The sequence below is a fragment of the Lytechinus variegatus genome, chromosome 6, assembly GCF_018143015.1.
Source record: "Lytechinus variegatus isolate NC3 chromosome 6, Lvar_3.0, whole genome shotgun sequence".
NCBI lineage: Eukaryota > Metazoa > Echinodermata > Echinoidea > Temnopleuroida > Toxopneustidae > Lytechinus > Lytechinus variegatus.
This window is the reverse complement of record NC_054745.1, coordinates 29448829-29469303: the sequence shown is the minus strand read 5'-3', so window position 1 is coordinate 29469303 and position 20475 is coordinate 29448829. Positions and strand designations below refer to the sequence as shown.

At 42.0% G+C, this 20475-nt stretch overlaps 3 protein-coding genes across 3 annotated transcripts; 2 read left to right on the top strand and 1 right to left on the bottom strand.

Annotated features, from left to right (window-relative positions):
* Nucleotides 1–239: 239 nt before the first annotated feature.
* On the top strand, nt 240–1918 carry LOC121417331. Its single transcript, XM_041611002.1, has 3 exons — nt 240–1034; nt 1137–1586; nt 1718–1918. Exons 1-3 carry the CDS (start codon nt 242–244, stop codon nt 1864–1866), a joined length of 1392 nt encoding a protein of 463 aa, XP_041466936.1. The 5' UTR covers nt 240–241; the 3' UTR covers nt 1867–1918.
* On the top strand, nt 1788–19289 carry LOC121417330. The gene is made up of 2 exons (XM_041611000.1): nt 1788–1867; nt 1985–19289. The coding sequence occupies exon 2, from the start codon at nt 2001–2003 to the stop codon at nt 8583–8585; it is 6585 nt and encodes a 2194-aa protein (XP_041466934.1). The 5' UTR covers nt 1788–1867; nt 1985–2000; the 3' UTR covers nt 8586–19289.
* LOC121417696 (uncharacterized protein F54H12.2-like) lies at nt 9609–10916 on the bottom strand. The gene has a single exon (XM_041611429.1). The coding sequence runs from the start codon at nt 10914–10916 to the stop codon at nt 9609–9611; it is 1308 nt and encodes a 435-aa protein (XP_041467363.1).
* Nucleotides 19290–20475: the final 1186 nt, after the last annotated feature.

The window sequence follows — 20475 nt, the reverse complement described above, 5'->3', positions numbered from 1 at the left end:
GCCCCGCTTCTCCTAACGAGCATGATAAAGGTGTCCATGAAATTGTCGATGATTTGTTTTTCGGCGAATCGAGCAAGAAGGATGAGGGGATGGTGATTGACAATAGCGGGTTGGATGTTGATGAGGGGCGTGCCCCCGAAGAAGAGTATGTATCGTTTCAACAGGCGCAAGAAATGTATGACGAATGCTATGGTATCAGTTACGTGGCTCTGTTTGAGAAACTGTCTGAAAAACCGGCTTTATGGCTTGGGATAAGTATGTTGCCGGTCAGATTGCACACCTGAAATCAAACCCTCAGGAGATGGAAGAATGTAAGAAGATTGAGAATGAGGCAGTGGATAAAATCGAGAGCATGTTCCAGGGTATGAGAGATTATACCTGGTGGGAGTCTGTTTTTGGCACTGTCTACGATGCGGATAAGCACATGAGTACCCGAGCGGAATATGTGAAAGAGGCCCAAGAGATAATGAATACCATTGTAGAGCGTGGTGGAAAGCTTGACTTTATGCCTTCCTATTTCCGGTATCATCCTAGGGCGGAGTCCATGGCAAAAAAGATTACTGAATTGAACGTCAAGAATCCCGCAGAAAGGGATCTCTTGGTAGCAAACGTAGCAAAAGAAAGGGAAATCCAATACCTGACAGGTGTAGTGAAGGAACTCAATGGCAAATACAACACCTTGAGTACTCTCCTCATTCCTACCCTTCTTCATACGTTAACCATGTTGGACGACAAAGACCGAGAACTACAGCTGAGCAGGCAAGACGACATCTGGCTGATGTTGGCCGTCCTGTTAGAGGCTTCGAGGCGCCGTCAGATGTATGCCATGAGAGAGAGGGATGAGTTTGAAGCGAAGCTGACAGCCCAAGAAAAAGTCATCGAAGACCTGGAACGGGTCAAAATACCCCGTGATCCCTATGATGACCCTCCTGAACAACCGAGGCCCTTGGTCGAAAGGTGTAGCGATTGCAACCTACTGAAGCTCATTGAACATCGCGACATTGCCAATTTGTGGATTCCCCGAGCAGAACGTGGTAGGTAAAAGTTAATTATTTTTTTGCGTTGCAATTTGGTTTTATCTATAAAACTTGGCAAAAAAGGTAACGATCGTTTATTTTTTGTTTATTTATTTACAGAAGCATCGACCTCTCGACCTACAACTCTCGAACCAGAAGCCGCTCTTCACACCCCACAACCCAGGACCTCTACACCCAAACCTGATCATGTTCCACCAACACCACCACCCAACATGCTAGATTGCTCAGAATCCTTTGAGGAGTGGAACTTTGAAGACGCCGCTTTCGAGGGGATTGCTGCTCTCAATGTTCAAGAAGTTGATGCTGTCTTAACCCCTGCCAAAGAGGATGCTGACATGAACCAAGATGAAAGACACATCGTAAGCTCATCTACCGATCTGCCGGTCTCAACACCTTTCGTTGTGACCCCTTGGAGTCCTTGCTACAACCGTCGCGACATTCCAGACTCCCCAACCCGAGGAACAGAGGGGTACCTGCTCCCAACACCAACGATTGAAGAGGAAGACGACGATGTGATCTGTCTTGAAGGATATGTTCCACCATTTGAACGTAAGTATTTGTTTATAGAATTGTGTATCGAATAGAGTGTAAAAAATGCATGTATTTTTATATGCTATGAAATGTATTTAAAACAGGCCTCTCGATTAAAATTTTTTTATATTCATCTTTTTTATCTTCAGAACCCACAACCACTGTATATCGGGAAGAGATTGTCAACTCTCCACAGCGTGCTAGACGGGATCTGTTGACAGAGTTCCGCCCTGATACACCATATCGAAGACGCTCTACCCGTCTCCTGAAAAGAAAGAGTCCTAAATCTTGTCATTAAGGTAACTATTTGTTTGTGTATTATTTTATTTACCAAAAAACTAATTATATGTTAGCATGGATGCGTTGTGTGTTTGAAAAAAATACTTAATGTTTTTTTCTTTATATTTTTTATGCAGAAATTCATCTGAAAAGATGGCGGAAACAGCCCCTTCATCGCCGGTGTCTCCTACTCAACGACGTTTGCAAGCCCTCGAATTTATTGAAGAGGTGAATGGACTTATTGCCGAGTTAACCGAATTTGCCCTGGATTCTTTGGGGTCAACACAAGAAAAAGAAACAGCCTTAACCTGGATCAAAGAACTTCGAACCACTGTAATATATCCCATTTTAAATGATTATCAGTTGTTAAATCGAAGTTTGAAATCAATCTATACCAATATTGTTCGTAGATTTGAAGCTTTACGCACCCGCGTTGCAGCTCGGGGGCAATCGCCATCTTTTCCTGAATTGGAAGGCGGCACCGGTAACGACTCTCCCCCTTTTGTGACTCTATATGGAAATGAATCGCCCCCCTTTGTAAATGTTTATGGAAATGAATCGCCACCGTTTGTGGATTTGTATGGCGGGGGAAACGAATCCCCCCCTTTTGTGAATGTATATGGAAATGAATCGCCTCCGTTTGTGGAGTTGTACGGAGATAATGTAAATAATAATGTAAATAATAATGTTGAACCTTATGACGATGTTTTACCCGAGTTTGATTTAGATGTCGAAGTTAGGGAAAGGCGAGAAGAAATGTTGAACAATGTTAGATGGTTGATAGATAGTTTGAACGAAGAAAAAAACGAGGGGGAAAGAGAAAGGTTTACAGCGGAAGAAATTGATGAGATGATGAGGGGGCAAATTGAGTATCCCATGGTCCAAAATGTAAACTTGGCTGTGAGCGATGAAATGGTAGACCTGTATAATGCAATAGCCATCTTGTTTAATGGAGAAGACATTGATAGGAGAGAGGGGGAAGATTTGGAAGCTGCCATGAGAAGGGCTTGGCATTTTAGAGAAGGGGATGAAACCATCCTTGATGAAATTTTAAGGGGTCCCATCTCTCCTGCCCGGTTAGAAAGAGAACGAGAAAGATTAGAAGAAGAATTGGGAGACCCTTTAGAACAAACCGAAAGAGAAATATTTGAAAGAGAAGGTGTGGCGCCTCCTTTATCCCCACCCCCTTACGATGCCCCTTTACAGCAATTAGGCAGAGAGGTGTTAGAAGAACAAGATATAATTGTTGATAGAATAGATGCAGAGATAGGGTTGGCTGAAGGGCAGGAAAGGAGAAGAGAGGGTGTTGAAGAACTTGAAAATGAAATAGACGAGTTGTTGGACCACCCTGTTGACCCCCATGATCTATTTGATCAGGTGAACAGGTTGAATGATATTTTGAACGGACAAGAAAGGCTATTGGAAAGAGCCGCAGAGGTTCAAAGGGAGGGGATGGCAGTCGGTCAAAGGGCTGCTAATCTAGCCAGAGAATACGAGAATTACAATGCCGAAATGGCCAATGTCAGAATAGAAATCGAATTAAACAACGACCTGTTAGATCAATTGAACATTGAGGATATTGTAGAGGAGCATGCACGGTATCAAAACGAGTTGGATGGGATTTTAGAACAACCCCGAGATGAGGAAGAGGTACAACGCCAGGTGAACGAACTAATACGAAATTTGGAACATCACCAAAGAGATATCAATCACTTAGAAAATGAGATTATTGAGGGGGTGGAACAAAACGAACAGGCTCTTGAACAGGTGCGCCAGGTCCGAGAAGAAATACATGAAGGGGGTGGGGTTCAAGACCCTGTCGATCTTGAGAGATTATTAGAGGCTTTGCATCAGGAAATAGATGACATGGCCAATGTGATTGATTTTCGAAATCAGGGCGAACAATATGCCCGTTATTTGGAATTGCAAGAGAGATTAGAAAGGGCCATCGAAGAAATGCGCGAAGACATCGAAAGAAGAAATGTCGAATTGGCACGTGCCGAAGAATTGGCCCAAGAAAGATTGCTAGACCGCCGGCAAGAAGAACAAAATATCTTGAACGATGTTTTAGACATGGAAAATGAAGCTTTGGCAAGACCCCCCGACCATGACCGAATACTTAACAACATCCTCGACCTAGAAGAAGAAATCCGCCAGAGAGAGAATGAAATGGAGAATATTCTCCAAGATGTATTTGATCTTGAACAAGAAGTGGCGGAAAGAAACGAGCGCCAGAGGCAGGAAGCTCAAGAAGCAGCCTTGCTCGAAGAATTGCAACGCCAACAACAACAGGGGGGTGCCGATGATGACGATGATGATGACAACGATCAACAAAGGCGGGATATTCCTCCTAATTTTGAACTGACCGAAGAAAATGTCAGGAGATATTACCGTTTGGATAGAGTCCAACAAGGGGGTCTTCCAGGGAGGTTTGGTGAGCAAACCACCTTGTTTGGACTAAGAGTGTTACCTCTTGATGACTTTTTAAACTATTATGACGGGGATGAAGTGGTGTCTTTTATGATTCAAGATGCCATCGATCAGTTTTTACCTCCCGAAGAAGAGAGGCGCCCCCAAGATTTGATCCATGTCCATATCTCCCATCCTAGATTACGTCATGGAGATATCCGCCAGTTGCGAAGAGTAGCCAATTGGAACATTGGCGCCATCATGAATAACATTGGTGCTGTTTTACAATCCAACGAAGACTGGATCATGGGGTTGGGAGATGCCCAAGACGGATTTACCATTAATATTATGTATATCAGACGACCGGGTCCTGTGGGGATGCACCCTATATCTGTAAACATTGAAGATTATCTAAAAAAATCAAAGTCGTTTTTACAGGTCAACGATCCTGGGGTATTGTGCATTCCAATTTCCATATCGCTGGCAATGGCCCATGCCAAAAAAGAACATGACTCTCAATCGCTAAAGCTATACCGCCAGATGACATCCCGTGAGAACAGAGCCATCCGAAGAGATGTGGCCACACGCCTGCTAGAAGAGAGCGGTGTCTCTTTGACCGAGGTAGAAAACCGAGGAGGTTGTTTGATGGAAGACATAGAAACCATCGATAAGTACATCAAACGTCAATTTAAAGGGCATTATTACATAACTGTCTATAGTTATGAAAACAAGAACCATGTAATTTACCGAAAACAGCCTGAAAACAAGTCTAACTCGGTTGCACTTAATCTGTATATGTACAAGAATCATTGTGGTGTTGTGACCAAATTGGAGTCGTTCTTTGGGGTAGGCTATCGTTGTCCCCAGTGCGGACAACACTTTCACAAAAAGACCAAACATCAATGTACCCGAGTGTGTTCGGGGTGCAAAAAGGGTCAGTGTGAACGAGGGCCAAGCAGTGAACACATAAAGTGTGAAGAGTGTAATCGATGGCTTATGTCCCGACAGTGCTTTGTCAAACATCTTGAACAAGATTCTCAAGGTAGATCGACTTGTAAGACATTAAAACGTTGCAAGGTGTGTAACGGAATAATTTCGTCTGAAAAAGGACAGCATAAATGCGGCATTGTCAACTGCCGCCAATGTCACGTTGAACTGACCCAGGCAGAATGTGCCAATCATCGGTGTTACATGACTAAAATAAAAAATGTCTTTCAGAAAAGAGAAGAACAGACCGACCCACCCTCTGGCGATGGTCAAAAAAAAGGAACCAAACGAAGAAGGGGTAAGAAAAAGACCCCCGATGAGATCCCATCATGGGACCCCGATCGAAAAGAAGCGCTTGTACAGGCCGAAGAATTTATGTCTGCTGTCTGGAAACATCTAAATTTGGATGGAACTTGGAACATGTACCAACATACCGATCCCGTGCATGCTTGTCTACAAAATCTAGAAAGGTTATGGAAAACAGTAAAAAAAGAAAAAGAAAACGAAAAAGATATTTTGCAAGAATGTTGTGTCTTTTTCAAAGGTGTCCTAGATGGATACTGTGTGGGGACCTATCTATTCTATGATTTTGAATGTCGCCAAGATGAACCTGTTGATGTAGAAATACACAAAAATGCCAAAAAGGCGGGTAACGCAGGCTCTGTACCAAAGCATCCTGACGATGATGATGAAGGAAACGGGGTTCTGTTTAAACATGTTCCTAATTTGGTTGTTGTTCACAGAGTCTGCGATTATTGTTGGAATCGCCCCGTTGAAGAAACATGTTTTCTTTGTCAGCAAAGGGAGTGGGTTTGGAAAGGTGATGGGTGTGAGGTGCCTTTTTGCGATTGGCTCTTTGATAACTCCTGTTTTGATTTTATGGGGCGAAACCCAAACAAATATCGCACAGCCTTTGCTCATAACTTTAAAGGATACGATGGGATGATTATCAAACAATACCTCTTCGAGAGAGGGGTGGCTATCGAAGGTATCGAATGCGGTAGTAAATTGATGAAATTATCCTATCAGACCATTTTGTTTTTGGACACATTGAACTTTTTGCCCATGTCACTCAATAAGATGGGCAAGACATTTGAATTGAATGTTAAAAAGGGCGATTTTCCACATTTCTTTAATACCAAAGAAAACCAAGACTACATCGGACCCTTGCCAGATCCCGAGTATTACGGGTTGGGGTACCGAAAATCAGAAAAAGAAGTAGCTGATTTTATGGTATGGCATGAAGAAACAAAAAAGAAAGTAGGCAATACCTGGAATTTTCAAGATGAAATGTTGGCTTATTGTAAGAACGATGTGCTTGTTTTGTGCAGGGCTGCCATGACATTTAAGAAAATGTATTATGAGGTGACGGGGGTAGACCCCTTTGAAAGTGTTACCATTGCAGGGGCTTGTATGAAGACGTTTCGTTCAAACCATCTACAACCCGAAACCATTCCGATCATCCCTCCTCAAGGGTACGATCCCACCCATCAAAGTCGGTTAAAAGGATTAATGTGGTTACATGAAAAATTGAAATCGACCGACGATACCCAGTTTAAGTATAGTTATACAAAAGATTGTATTGTTTTGGGAGAGACAGGAACAGTCAAGGCCACAGGAGAAGGTAGCGATGGTAAAGTGTATGTGTACCATCCTTGCGTGTGGCATGGGTGTCCTCAATGTTTTCCCACCAGGTCTATTCTCGTTCCGTTTGAGGTTTATAACGTTGAAAAGGCCTACCAAGATGCCTTGTCAAACAGGGCCGAGATTATAGAATACTTAAAACAAAAAGGGATGGATCCCAAAGAAAATATTGTCGAAATATGGGAACATGACATTGATTTTGAACCTTTGCAACCATGGAAAGAAACCTTGATAACCAAACATCCCAGGTTAAAGGGATCTCTGAATCCTAGAAACGCTTTTTACGGAGGGCGTACAGGTCCTTGTCGCCTTCAATGTCAAACAAACGAACGAGAGAAGATCTTATATTATGATGTATGTTCACTGTATCCATGGGTCAACAAAACATGTAAATATCCTGTAGGTCATCCTACAGTCATACGTCCGGGACATCGTCGATATGATGCAAAAAATGTATTTTTGTACGAAGGGTTAATATGGTGTGATGTGATCCCTCCCCGCAGGTTGTTTCACCCCCTCTTGCCTTATCGCTGCAACCATAAACTATTGTTTGGCTTGTGCAGAAGTTGCATGGAATCCATGCAACAGCAAACCTGCACTCACAACGATGATGAACGGTGTATGACAGGTACTTGGACCACCATGGAATTGCAAAAAGCAACCTTGTTGGGATACACCGTTCGAAAAATTCATGAAATTTGGCAGTTTGATGAGGTTCGAGGAGGAGGAAAAAAAGAAAAAGAAAGTGATACAGAAGAAGACAAAGAGAGTTTGTTTGAAAATTACATGAAGACCTTTATGAAGGTCAAGCAAGAATCCTCGGGATGGCCTGCGGGATTGGAAGATGAGAGCGATGCAGAAACGATATCTCGTCGCCAGTTGTATATAGAAGATTACTATAACCATGAAAATGTACAGTTGGACTATTGTAAGATAGCAAAGAATCCAGGCATGAGAGCGGTGGCAAAATTGTGCCTCAATTCATTATGGGGCAAGTTGGGTCAACGGTCCAACATATCAAACAAGACTTATTTTTGCGAACCCAATGCTTTCTATGATTACTTGAACAACCGCACTCAGACAATAACTGATTTGGAATTGTTAACCCCAGATATCATGTGCGTGCACAGTCACCCAAACGAAGAATTTGAAACAGCATTTTGCAATACCAATGTGGTCATGGCCGCTTACACTACTTCTCATGCCAGATTGAAGCTGTATACATACCTGGAAACTTTGCAAGATAGAGTATTGTACTATGATACAGACAGTGTATTTTTTATCCAACGCAATGACGTTCCATGTCCCCTTCAAACGGGCAATTATCTAGGTGATTTGACCGATGAAGTGATGGGGGATTTTGGAAAAGGGGCTTACATATCCGAGTTCTATGCCGGAGGTCCCAAGAACTATGCGTACAAAGTCAAACGGCCCAACCAAGAAGATGTGAACGTGGTAAAGGTTCGAGGGATTACCTTGAATGTCGAAAATCAAAAAAAGGTTAACTTTGACACTGTCAAAACAATGATCTTGGGAGACATGGAACGTTGCGTTGTCACTGACAATCATAAGATTCAGAGGAACAAACATGTCGGGTTGGTCAGCGGAAAACAAGACAAAGAATATAGGGTCTTGTCTACTAAAAGAGTGTTGGTTGCTGACCTCGGACATGGTTGGACCTTGCCTTATGGATATTAAATTATACATGTACCTTTTAACACCGCATGTGGCTCGGTGTTGTTTGTAAATACTGTTGAGAGAAGACTTGAAATAAAGCACAATGCAGTCGATGATTTTCATTGTCGATGAAAACAAAAACAATGTTTCACATCGTGTCTTTTATTGATAACAGTGTAACAGTGTAACAGTGTAAAACAAGATAGAACACATGAGTATACAAGGTAAGGCATGGCTTAGATACGACTTAACTACTGCTTAGATACCTCTTATACTACAATTCAATGATAACAAATGCTGTATACCTCTTCGGGTCTGTCTAATTCTATACAAGCCAAGATCACTTTGGTGCATGTGACTTTGTCACCATTTTTGCCCCTATACAGATGGAGCATCTGATAGATTTGATTGGTCACACAGTGTGGGTTGTCGGCTTTACAGTGATATACCTCTTGGGGTGTTATACCCAACTTTGATGCCAACAGTTCCCACTTGCCGTCTAAATTTTGAGACATGACGGCCATATGCTCGGTATTAAGAACACCTCCCAACATATTGAATAGATTGTAATGCAAGTGTGGTTGGATCAGTAAAATGTTCGATTATATAGTCTCTGTGCGAGAGCCCTCGGAGTAATCTGGTACACAGATAATGAACACACAAATGACCGCATATGTTTGTATTTGGAAACTGAAAGGGGAACTTTGATATGTTTGCATCCAACATCAATCCGCGAGCAAACAATGTAGTCCACAGGTTTTTATATCTCGCTTGGTACACATCGGACCCTGCAGGGTCGTATACATCGATGGCACCCTCGTTGCCATTAAACAATACAATCCAATGCAATCCTATCTCGCTAGAGGGGGCCATGTTTACAATGACACAAGAGCGGGGTTGGTTTAATACATCGACATGGTGATACATGATGTCGATGGGAAAAACTCCTTTAAAATATTGATTGTATCCGACCGGTAGTTTGCCGTCTATGATGTTGACAATGTTCTTGGTGTCCAAGGGGGTGCTGTCATATTCCATGATTGTTTATAGACCAAAGTCGACGCAAACGTCTCTGGCTTGGGTGATGACGATGTTGCTGTCGTATACTTGATAGATGACGACTTGGGTGTTTTTGGTTCTTGCTGTTGAAAACCGGAGGTTTAAATCCAAATTTCCTCCCTGCAAAGTATCTGCTGCACCCGAAGGATGCCCCGTTTTTGTCATGTCGAAGGCATACAGTCTGTATCCATCGTGCCATTCTGACAGAGAAATTTGGGGAATGTGATCCCACCGAGATTGAATGGCCAGCATGCTTTCCAGGTAGGGTCTGCAGTTGGCTGCTGCCGCACCATCTTCGTTGTCTAGTTCATAGGCATGAAATGGAATCCTGACGTTGTCGTGTAGCAGGTCTAGTTCTTGTAGTTTCATCGGTTTAAAATCATAGGGGGTGGTGGCCATGTCGCCTGCAAAGGTACCTTGTTCTACCAACCCCACTATGAGCAGTTTGGGCATGGGTCCTACGGCGATGTTTTTGATTTGATGGTCGAGTGCCTCTTTGGGCACAAAATAACTGTTGACCATGACCCTTTCAATCGGGTACCTGCTACCGTAGATTCCCATCTGTCTTTCTGTTGCATCCAACAGTCTTGCCGAAGGTGTTAAAAATTTACAATACAGCTTGACCTTGGTCAGCGTCAACATATACTCGGGCGCGGAGGCTCCTGACATCAAAATAAAGTTATCCGGTTGACGCGTCAACAATAGTCTGACCTCTACGTTGGGTACCAGATACCGGTCTTGATTAAACAAATCCATGTGAAGTTTTCCCCAAGTACGCACTTCGTTGTCGCTCGGTTTTACGTAAACTTGGTTTCGAACCACTGCAGCCCAATTGTTTCCGTTGGTGGTATGAGCTACAGTGGTAGGAAATTTATTTTGTTCGATGTTGCGTTTACTTCCGCTTAACCCCGCTCTATCTTTAAACCACCCTCCAGCGGTATATTCTCCCACCTGTTGATCTTTGGTGGCATGTACTAAAGTATCGAGATAAGCTCGATAGGCATAGTTGGGTTGAGGGTCGCTTACTTGTGTACCATTTAGAAACAAATCGATATTTTTCCAAATTGATCCGTTGGGATAATTGATCAAAGTCAGTTCTTCGGTTTTTTTATTATCGGTTGTATTTTCTAATTTAGCCCCTTCGTTGTCGGTTAATTTAAATGTCGTTTCGATAAACAGATTATTTAGATCGAGAAACTGATGGGGTCGTTTGTCGATGACAAACTCAAAAGGGCTAAACTGATTGTGCTGTCCGATCGCCTGACGTGGTAAAATTTCTTCAATCTCATTCATATCGATAGCCGTTTGAAATCCTCTTCGAGTCCATACATTGACATTTTGAAGCGTTGCCGAGCGATCGGACATTCCCAACCCCAATTCTGATGCCGTAGGCACCTTAGTATCTAAAATGCTGGTCATTTTAATTATTGTCGATCAAAATACAGGGATGTAAATCTTAATGAGGATCTTTTAAAAATAACACACGGCTATTTATACTTTTACGTGTTAATTATTGTAATCGGTTACCACGTTTCTTGGCTGTGTTATTGCAATTTCATTGTCATACATCAAATAAAATACAGCTTGGTATCCTTCATCCGGGGTCACATCTCTAAATTGAATGTTAACATTTAAGGTTCCTCCAGACATGGTATCCAGGGCCGACATAGAATCCCCGGTCTTAGTTAAATCAAATCCATACAGTCTAAACCCCTCGGTCCATTCTTCCAAGCTGATTTGAGGTTTTTCATACGTTGAAAACTTAAGCGCTTCCAACGATTCATAATAAGGTCTTACATTCATGGTACTGTTACCGACTTCACTACCTGATGCACCTGTTTCAGGAGGTTCGATAACCCAAGGAGTAAAGGGAAGCCTTCGATTGCCCATCAGCAATTCCAGTTTAGACAGAGAAAATGATTGAAAATTATAAGGGTTTTTTTCGTAGTCGCCTTGAAAAGCTTCAGGTTCGACAAACCCTATGACAACTTTTTTGGGCATGACCCCGGTTGCCATGTTGGCAATTTGATAGTTTAAAACACCTTTTGGAATAAAATGGGTTTTGATCAAAACCCTGGTAATGGGATAACGCGCATAACTGTTATTCAAAAGACGTCTTTCCATCGAATCAAACAGATCGATAGAAGGAGTCAACGTTTTAACATGCAAAGTCACCCCTGTTATTTCAAGCTTTACTTTTGTGCTGGCAGTTGCCACTCCCGACATGAGCAAAAATGCATCGTTTTGACGCCTTAAAAGAATACGTAGGTCTACATTTGGAATTAGATAACGCATCTGTTGAAAGATATCCGAATGGAGTCTTCCAAACACCGGACCACTTCCTGAAACCACATAGAGAGTATTTCTTTTTTCACCACCCAAATTTTGACCGTTGGTGGCGGGGACAGGGGTTGCGGGAAATGTATTTTGTTCCATGTTTACATGGGTACCATTTTTTCCTGTCGAATCTCTATACCACCCTGCCGAAGACAAAGTGCTCATCTGTTCGTCTTTGGTGGTATGAAGAAGTGTGTCGAGATAAGCACGGTATGAATAATGGGGAGATGAATCGGAAATCTGTACATCGTTTAGCAAAACATCGACTTGTTTCCATAGAGAACCGTTGACATAATTAACCAGACTATATTCTTCGGCTTTGGTACCTGTTGTAGAGTCTAAAGCGGTCCCTGCCACTTTAACTACTTTAAAACTGGTTTCTATACGGACATCGTTCAAATCAATTAACTGGCCCGGTTTGGCACCGATTTTAAATTCAATTTGACTCGATTGATTTTGTTGATTGATCGCCTGTTGTGGGTATATTTTTTCGACTACAAATTGATCGATACCTACCTGAAAGGGTTTGGTAGACCACACATCGACGGCTGATGACATGACATGTTTTCGTACATTACCTAACTGGACTTGGTCTGCCATTCCTCTGTTATCGACATCTGCCATTTTTAATAACGCTTTCTCTTTCTCTTACGCTTTAATTTTTTGCTTGCCTTTGCAATGTGGCGACCTACTGTTACAGCCTTCTTTTTAAAGGTATTTCGCAATTTTTTTAGTATCCCTCCGGCTTTGAGAATCTTGTTGATCGCCGCTCGACTTTTGGGTAAGGGGTGTTTTCTCCGGTAGGTCCGGTTGTGATGTTTTGATTTTACCATGGTAGAGGCTTTATATACCTTTTGAGCGATAGTGTCATATTTTTTTTAAAAAAAGGTCTATTTATACTAAAACATGTTTTCGGAAGCACCCAAACTTTGCAATTGGGCTACCGATAGAGGGGCACTTTTTGGTACTGATTTTTTAATGGCTTTTCTGACGTTTTTGGCCGCTTTCTTTTTAACTTGTTTGTTGACCTTTGTTACCGTTTTTTTTAGCGATTTTTTTAATTGTTTTTTAGATACTCCCGTTTTTCCGACATCGCGCACAATTTTTTTAGTCATGGTTGTTAACGTTTTTTTATTGAGCTTTCTACGACCGCTTAATACACTCATGGCAGTCTTGGTACCTTCGCGGGCTATAGCGGTGGCTGCTTTTTTAGTCAAATCTTTACCCGATGCAACCAACTTTCGCGCAGCTTTTTTTGCCATGCCCGCGACAGCTTTTTTAGTTACAGCTTGACCAATGGCTTTAGATGCTCTTGTTGCGATTCTCCTTGCTGCCGCCTTGGCTGCAGATTTTCCAGCAGCTCTAATACCCGTTCTTGCCAAAAGCTTGGCTCCTGTCGAAAATAAACTAAAAAACCCGCTTCCTTCTTGACTTACCAGTTCGTGTCTTTTTGGATCGCTGTACAATGTATTATTTGAAAATACCATGGGTCTTGAACCATACCTGTTGTATCTTTTAGGACGCATGTAATTTATTCCCCCGTTTTGAACAATTTCATCACCGTCCGATAGTGGTATTTCTTTGCCAGACCCCTCTTGCTTAAACACTTGAAAACCTCCTAAAGAGGTCCCATCACCACCCCTTTGATAAACAGCCATAGGAAGACCCCCACCACCCCTTTGAAAAACAGGAAGGGGCATTCCACCACCTCTTTGAAAGACCGGAACATTAGGCGAAACCCCCAACCCTGTTTGTGTCAGGGCGCTGTTTCCTCGCGTGTAGACATGGCCTGGAAAATAAGGAACGTATTCCGAAGTCAACTTTCTTTTCTTTTCTTGAACAGGATTAGAGAGGCGCGCTCCAAACTGTCGTTTTAAATTTCTTTTTCCTATTTGATGGTCTAACATTGCCTGTTTTGACTTGACCTCCGATTGCATACGTCCTATATGTACCACCTGTTTTCGTTTGTTTCCCCGACTGGGCAAGACTCGTATTTTTTTAACGGTTTTTCTTTTTGATCCATTTTTTTTCTTTGGAACCCTCTTTTTACCTTTTTTGGTCTTCATGACAATGATATAATATTTAAAAATAATGTAAAGTCGCTATTTATATACCTTGTGTATAAACGCTAGAAGCCTTTTTAAACTCCAATGTTAGATACACTTCGCTTTCCGGAAAAAATTCAAACGGTTGACCGTTTTTATCTCGAATATCGACCTGAATAGATTGAAACCGAGAGTTTTGCAACCTGTGCGTCCGTTTACTGTAAGCAGAATTGAGTGACACACTCTCACTTGTCTCTTGATTGACGATAAAGATATCGAGCAGGTTGGTGCGTTTGTTTTCTAAATAACAAGGGTAAATTAAATCGCAATAAAAAAAGGCCGCGTCGGCATGGCTGACATCTTTGGGGATGTTAAGAAATTGACCCAGCTTGATGGGTTTGGCTGACGTGCTGTGAACGGTATAGTAACTATGGCTATCTCCCGTTGTTTTTGTAGGGTTGATGATAGAGTGTTTGTTGACAATGCTGACTGGAACAGTGGGGGGTGCATGCATCAAACGACAGAACCTGTTAGCAACTCCAACAGTCATATTATTCATCTGGGTGCCTGCTCTGTTATCGATGGTTGTAGCACTTGTTACATGATCAAATTCGGGAGCATAAAGCAAATACTTTTTATCGAGGGTTTTTATCAAAAACGATCTGTCCAAAAATTTAAACATGCTTGAATAGCTAAGCGATTCTGTATTATATCCCGACAAGAAACTGTCTTTGTCAGGGGCGTTTGGCAAATATACATGGGGTGTAACCGTGTTACCATTGGGATAAAACCATGGCATTAACACCCCTTTAAATAATTGAGGGTCGTTAGTTCCGACAGGATTGTGAGAAGCCAGGTGAACAAATTTATAAGAAAGGGTTTGAGGGTCGCTTTCTCCCGGTAATCTTACGGTATTATAATTTGATGCAATTCTTTGATCTGTAAAGGCAGTTGCATCGGTCATGTATCGGGTAAACGGAGGAAACAAACGGATGGGGGGTATGTCATCGACACCTTGAAACGACAAGACATCTCCGTAACCGGTTCCGGCTTCAAACCATTTGTTATTGAGAATTGCCAAAATACCATCAAGATCTCGAAAATGTTCTAAAATTGCCCCTCTTCCATCAGCTTCGCGGTAAATATTATCTTCTAATCCTAAAAACGAAACAACAGGTCCGATAAATATCATCTGATGACCGTTAAACCGGCCCGGAGCAGCTCGAGCGTCTGCAGGTGTTTGATAAAATTCAAAGGTAACCTCTTTTAGATTATCCTGAACATCGATTGAAATGGCAAACTCGGCCCTTAACGCTGGTGGAATATACTTTTGAATGGTTTTTACCAAATGTTCTTTGGTCCTGTAAAACCCCGGAGGGCACATGACCGAAAACACACGATTAGAAGCATCAAAACCCACCAAATTTCTTGATGGAAAAAGTCCCGCTTTGCTGGCAATCTGAGGATGATATTTTACGTTTCCTTGGCTGTCTTTGCTGATGTTGATACCTCCATACCTGCAAATCCCGATAAAGGATTTTGTCGGATCGCGCAAAGCATCACCAAAATCATAGACAAAATCAAGCTTTGATTTGGTACCACTGTACGAAAAATCAGATATGCTGACTTCCCAGTCTCCTTTTAATTCTAAGGGTTTGTCTAACTTGACGGACAGAGCGGACACGGTGTCTCTGTATCCTGTTAATACCACATAAAATGTATCTTCCATTTTTACTACAGTCCGTGGGTGCTTTGTACTTTTTGAGATGCTTCTTTGGTAAATTGCAAGGTAATGTATACTTCGCTACCGGGGTTAAATTCAAAAAATGTTCCTCTAGAAGTAGCGATCACACATTCGATCTGTTGAAAGCGGCTGTTTGATACAAAATGTTTTCGTTTTCCTTCGGAAGATCCTAGTTTTATACTTTTTGCCTCTCCTTGGTTGATGGGGACAATACCTACCAGGGACACCAATACATTACCCACCCAACTGGGTTGCGCAAGATCGCAATATACAAATCCAAAATCGGTAGCATTGATCAACGTAGCTTGCGTTTGCACAGACCCTCCGATTTGATATCCTGTTTGGATTTGAAGTCTTTTGTATGAAGATGGAAAGAGGTCAGGGTCTAGTTGTATACCACTGCTGGCTTCTAATTTATTAAATGTATACACATCGACCCCTGCTGGGATCGTTAACACATTGCATAATTTATAATAATAAGCTTTGTATGTTTCGCTGTTAAAATCTTCATCAGGAGGGTGGGGGTTGCTGTCGCCCGTTAAATATGTTGAAGATATAGCTTTATAGTTATAAGATTGGGTTTGTGTGGCTTTAGTTTTTAGAGTGTCATCATCATCGTAAAACAATCCTACTCTCACTTTTTTCTTGTTGCTTGTAGAAAAAGCACTGTCGGTATCAGAACGGTTTTTTTCTAAAATTTTAACGATAGCGTTGTTCCATTTATTAAATATCTTGACCCAACTGTCTACTTCAGGGTTGTGACCGCAATAATATCGAATGTCACCAGAATAATATCCGTTTACCGTACAATGTGTGATGGGTGCATTGGGATCATAGTCATCATCTTCGGGTTCAAATGTTTCATGTTCAGTTTCCGATTCGTGAGTAACAACATCGGTAATATTTCCCGAACAAGGGCATTTTGAATCATGTCTCGGTGATCATGCCCGATCATCCACAACCGATAATCTAAGGTGGCATTAGGAATAGCTTCTATGGGCGGCGGTGTTTGGGTAGCAGTATACGTTGTACTGGTACCGGTTCCATCTAGTGTGTTTACATCGTCAGACCCTGTTGTGGTAGGATACGATATGGTTTCTACCAAATCTAGTTGCGTTTCGCGATGGGGTATGGTAATGGGATAATTGCCTTCGATAAAATGGTCCGTGTCTGTCGAATTGATGTTATAAAATGGTACCTCATGCCCAGTTCCTGTTATGACAGGTATTCTTCCATAATCGCGATAAGAGACATAATTTGAGTCTGTACTATTAGCGTCATCGATGTCGTAAAAAGCGGGCGACTTGCCTATGCACACGTTGCTTACTAAAATGGGGGTCTCAGCACCTTGAGTACTGACATTGGGAGTCAAACCTAAAATATTTACAACGGGTCCTGCAAAAATAAACTGTCGCCCGTCAAATCGACCGGCAGCATGGACCTGGTCGCCGAGCGATTTTAATTTTAATCCAAATTCGCCTCTGTCGGTAACATAGGCATCAAAGTTTTCGCTGATAACGGTATTAGATTGCACTGCGTCTACAACGGCTTGGGCAACGTGAACGCGGCTAGGGTATTGTCCGTTTGCTATCTTGATGGCAATGGGAGCATCGGGAGCTTCTAACTCGATGGTCCTCTCGTGAAGAGTTCTTCCTTCGTGGACCGGTTTCCCATTTCCTATCTGTAGCCGGTATAATGCAGAACCATTATCCAAAACATCGTACATGATGGTTCCCTGGTTGATTTGAGCCCCGATAAAGCTATAGTTTTCATCGGGTTCTTCTTTTAGTTGTTCTAAACGAGTGGCAAATTTTAGATAAGAGGTCGCCGAACGATAAGCAAAGTCGATCATCGAAACAGACCATGCTCCTTTTAACTCAACGGGTCTATCTAAAGTGGTTAAAATATGGTTAGCTCCGGCCCCTTTTCCACTCAATGTGATGTAAAAATTTTCCATCCTCTCTTATCCCTGCTGAGATAGCGTGCTTTTCTTATTGTCTAGGTTTTCTTTCCACCTATTTATAGTTTCTAATTTGAGCGCCCTCGTCAAAAAAGAAGAAGAACGCGAACGAGGGTTTGAATCTTGTCTCGAAGTGATGTTTACCTGCCCCCCACAACAGGCGCTCAATAAATCCAACTTATTTTTCATCTTAAGGCTTTGTAGATTACCCATTTTAGAGCTGTTCAGACACAAAACGAGGAGTGATACCGCCTCTTTTTGGTTTAGAAACGCGACTTGGCGTTTTGACAGCGGGAAACTTTGAGGTGATTTTAGGTGTTATACCTGCAGCCTTGAATAAACCGTCAATTTCTTGTTTACGTCCGTGGCTTAGGGCAGGTGCGTGTCCACGGCCCAAATAGTGAGTTAAGATGGGATCTAAACGATGTATTCGCCGACCGGTCGGATCGAGCAAATATCCCTGTTTATCTATGCCATATTTTTTTTCAAGCAGACTATTTATAACAGGTTCCGATTTTTCACGGACCGATTGAGACAGTTTCGCGTCTCTTAGATAAGACGTCGACAAAGATCTACCCGAAGTCCTAGGTCCAACCGCGGACGTAGAGGGGGTATAGGGTGTCACATCCATTTCTTCTTCATCGCTAATTTGCTCTGCGTCACTAGGGGTGGGAGATGGTGAACGAGATGGGGGTTTGATGTTGGAAGCGGGGGTGGTAAATTGGGTGCGGGTTACTTTTTGATCGTATAAATATTTTTTTAACAACACAGACTTTTGGGAAGGGGTCAAAAAACGACTGTTGGAAATACGCTTTAACATGGATTCAATTTCTTTTTGTTTCTTGCTCAGAGTGATGGCTTCGTCGTCGTCGGGTAACGCTGTCAAGGTAACCCCTCCTTTTATTGTGGGTGTTTGGTCCAAAGCAGTAGCTTGAGCTCCTGTAAACATGGGTGCTGGTATAACGCTTTCCCTTCCCATCATCTGTTCCAAATGACTTATGCGCCCTCCCAGTTTGTCTAAAATATTTCGAGGCACCAATGACATTTGCCTAAATTGTGACATGTTAAAACCTCAACCTTGCAGCAGCCCTAAATTTATTTCTTCTCCGTAACCTTGGATTTTTTTCCGGTGGCTTTCTCTTTTTAACTGGTTTTCTTGCTAAGCGCAAACGTGTCCCTTTTGGGTCGTTTGCCGATTTGATTGCCTCCTTTATACTCCTTACCACAACCTCTACAGCCAAGGGTAGCAAAGCTGCGGGACCCATGGACATGCCTGCAGCCATCAATCCTGCAGATGCGGCACTTTGGGCAGCCCCCACCCCCACATCGGTCAAAGCACTTTTTACCCCTTCGCTTATTTTTCCTCCTTTCTGGTTTAGATAAGAAGCAGTCACATGAGGGCTTACAATTTTACCCACAGCCTTAAAATCAACATCTTTCATCTGTTTTAAAATCTTTTTTTGTTTTTTTTCATTCTTTTCTGACAAAAACCGATTCCATTTTTTGGCTTTTTTTCGAATTTGTTTTAAACTAGGATCAAAATCGTTTACAATATCCGCTTGTCCAGGTTTACCAAATTCTCCCTTTTTAATATGGTTTAAAGCATATACAACAGGTTTAGGATGATTTTGTAAATAACTTTTGGCATCGGATTTGCTCTTAGCAGCCCCGATCCAAAGAGGCAACGATTTATACATCAAATCTTCCATCATTCTCTTTTTTAATCAATCACTCTCTCTATTTATATCTAACGACGCACCATAAAATCTTGACACCAATCATCACCATCAAACATTTCGGCCCTGTATTGCAAAGCAGTATTTTTGCACCCGGGCCTTACATTAATCACCATACACCCTCTTTCACATCCAGTAGCTGCATTGTACATGGATAAAAATGCATTCACACCTTCGTTTGTATTTTCAAACTGTCTAGCAAGACATTTTATTTGCCCTTGGTCTCGAGGATTTTTAAACAACACGGTATAATGTGCATTCAATGTAATATTACGTATACACTTGCCTTTGTGAAAAAAATTCTGCATAATAAATACAATGCTAACATCCTTGTGATGCGAATATTTAGTAAAACAATTCTGTACAAACAAATTATCGTTACATTCATGCAACAAATCATCGACTACAATAAGACTTTGTTTTTTTACATGTTTATCCAACCATTCTTCACAATCTTCCGAAGGCAACCCTCTATGAAATTTGATCCTAGATTTAAACAAAGTGCGCAGACGTCTAAACAATTCGGGCTGATCGGCCCCATAAATCCAAATTATCTCTTTAAAGCGCACATCAAAAGCGGTTTCTTCGTTTTTTAACAGATGCAAGAGCCAATACGTTTTACCACACCCCGTAGGACCTGATATGACCATTGTAAAAGGATGCTTATACCCCCCGTAAGGCACATCAGTGTCGGACACATCAAGAAACCCCTCGTTTTCACCTTGCCACATCATAAAAAATCTTACACTAACTACACTGCCGCAAACTACATGGTTATTTATATACAAATAAGAGTTTTTTTGTTCATCGCATCAGCTTGTGTCGAGGTTTGGCTCCTGGGATGAGCATGGGAACGGATCTCTTCACACTAGGGGGTTGTCCCGATGGAATCTCTCCTTCTTCAAGTTCCTCCTCTTTCTGCTCTGGAAACATGGTGATGGGTCTCTCTCTCTTCAGCCCTGATGTAGATGGTTTGTCAGAAGATGTTGGGATCCCAAGATCAGTCAACACACTGGTTCCTGTATTTGTC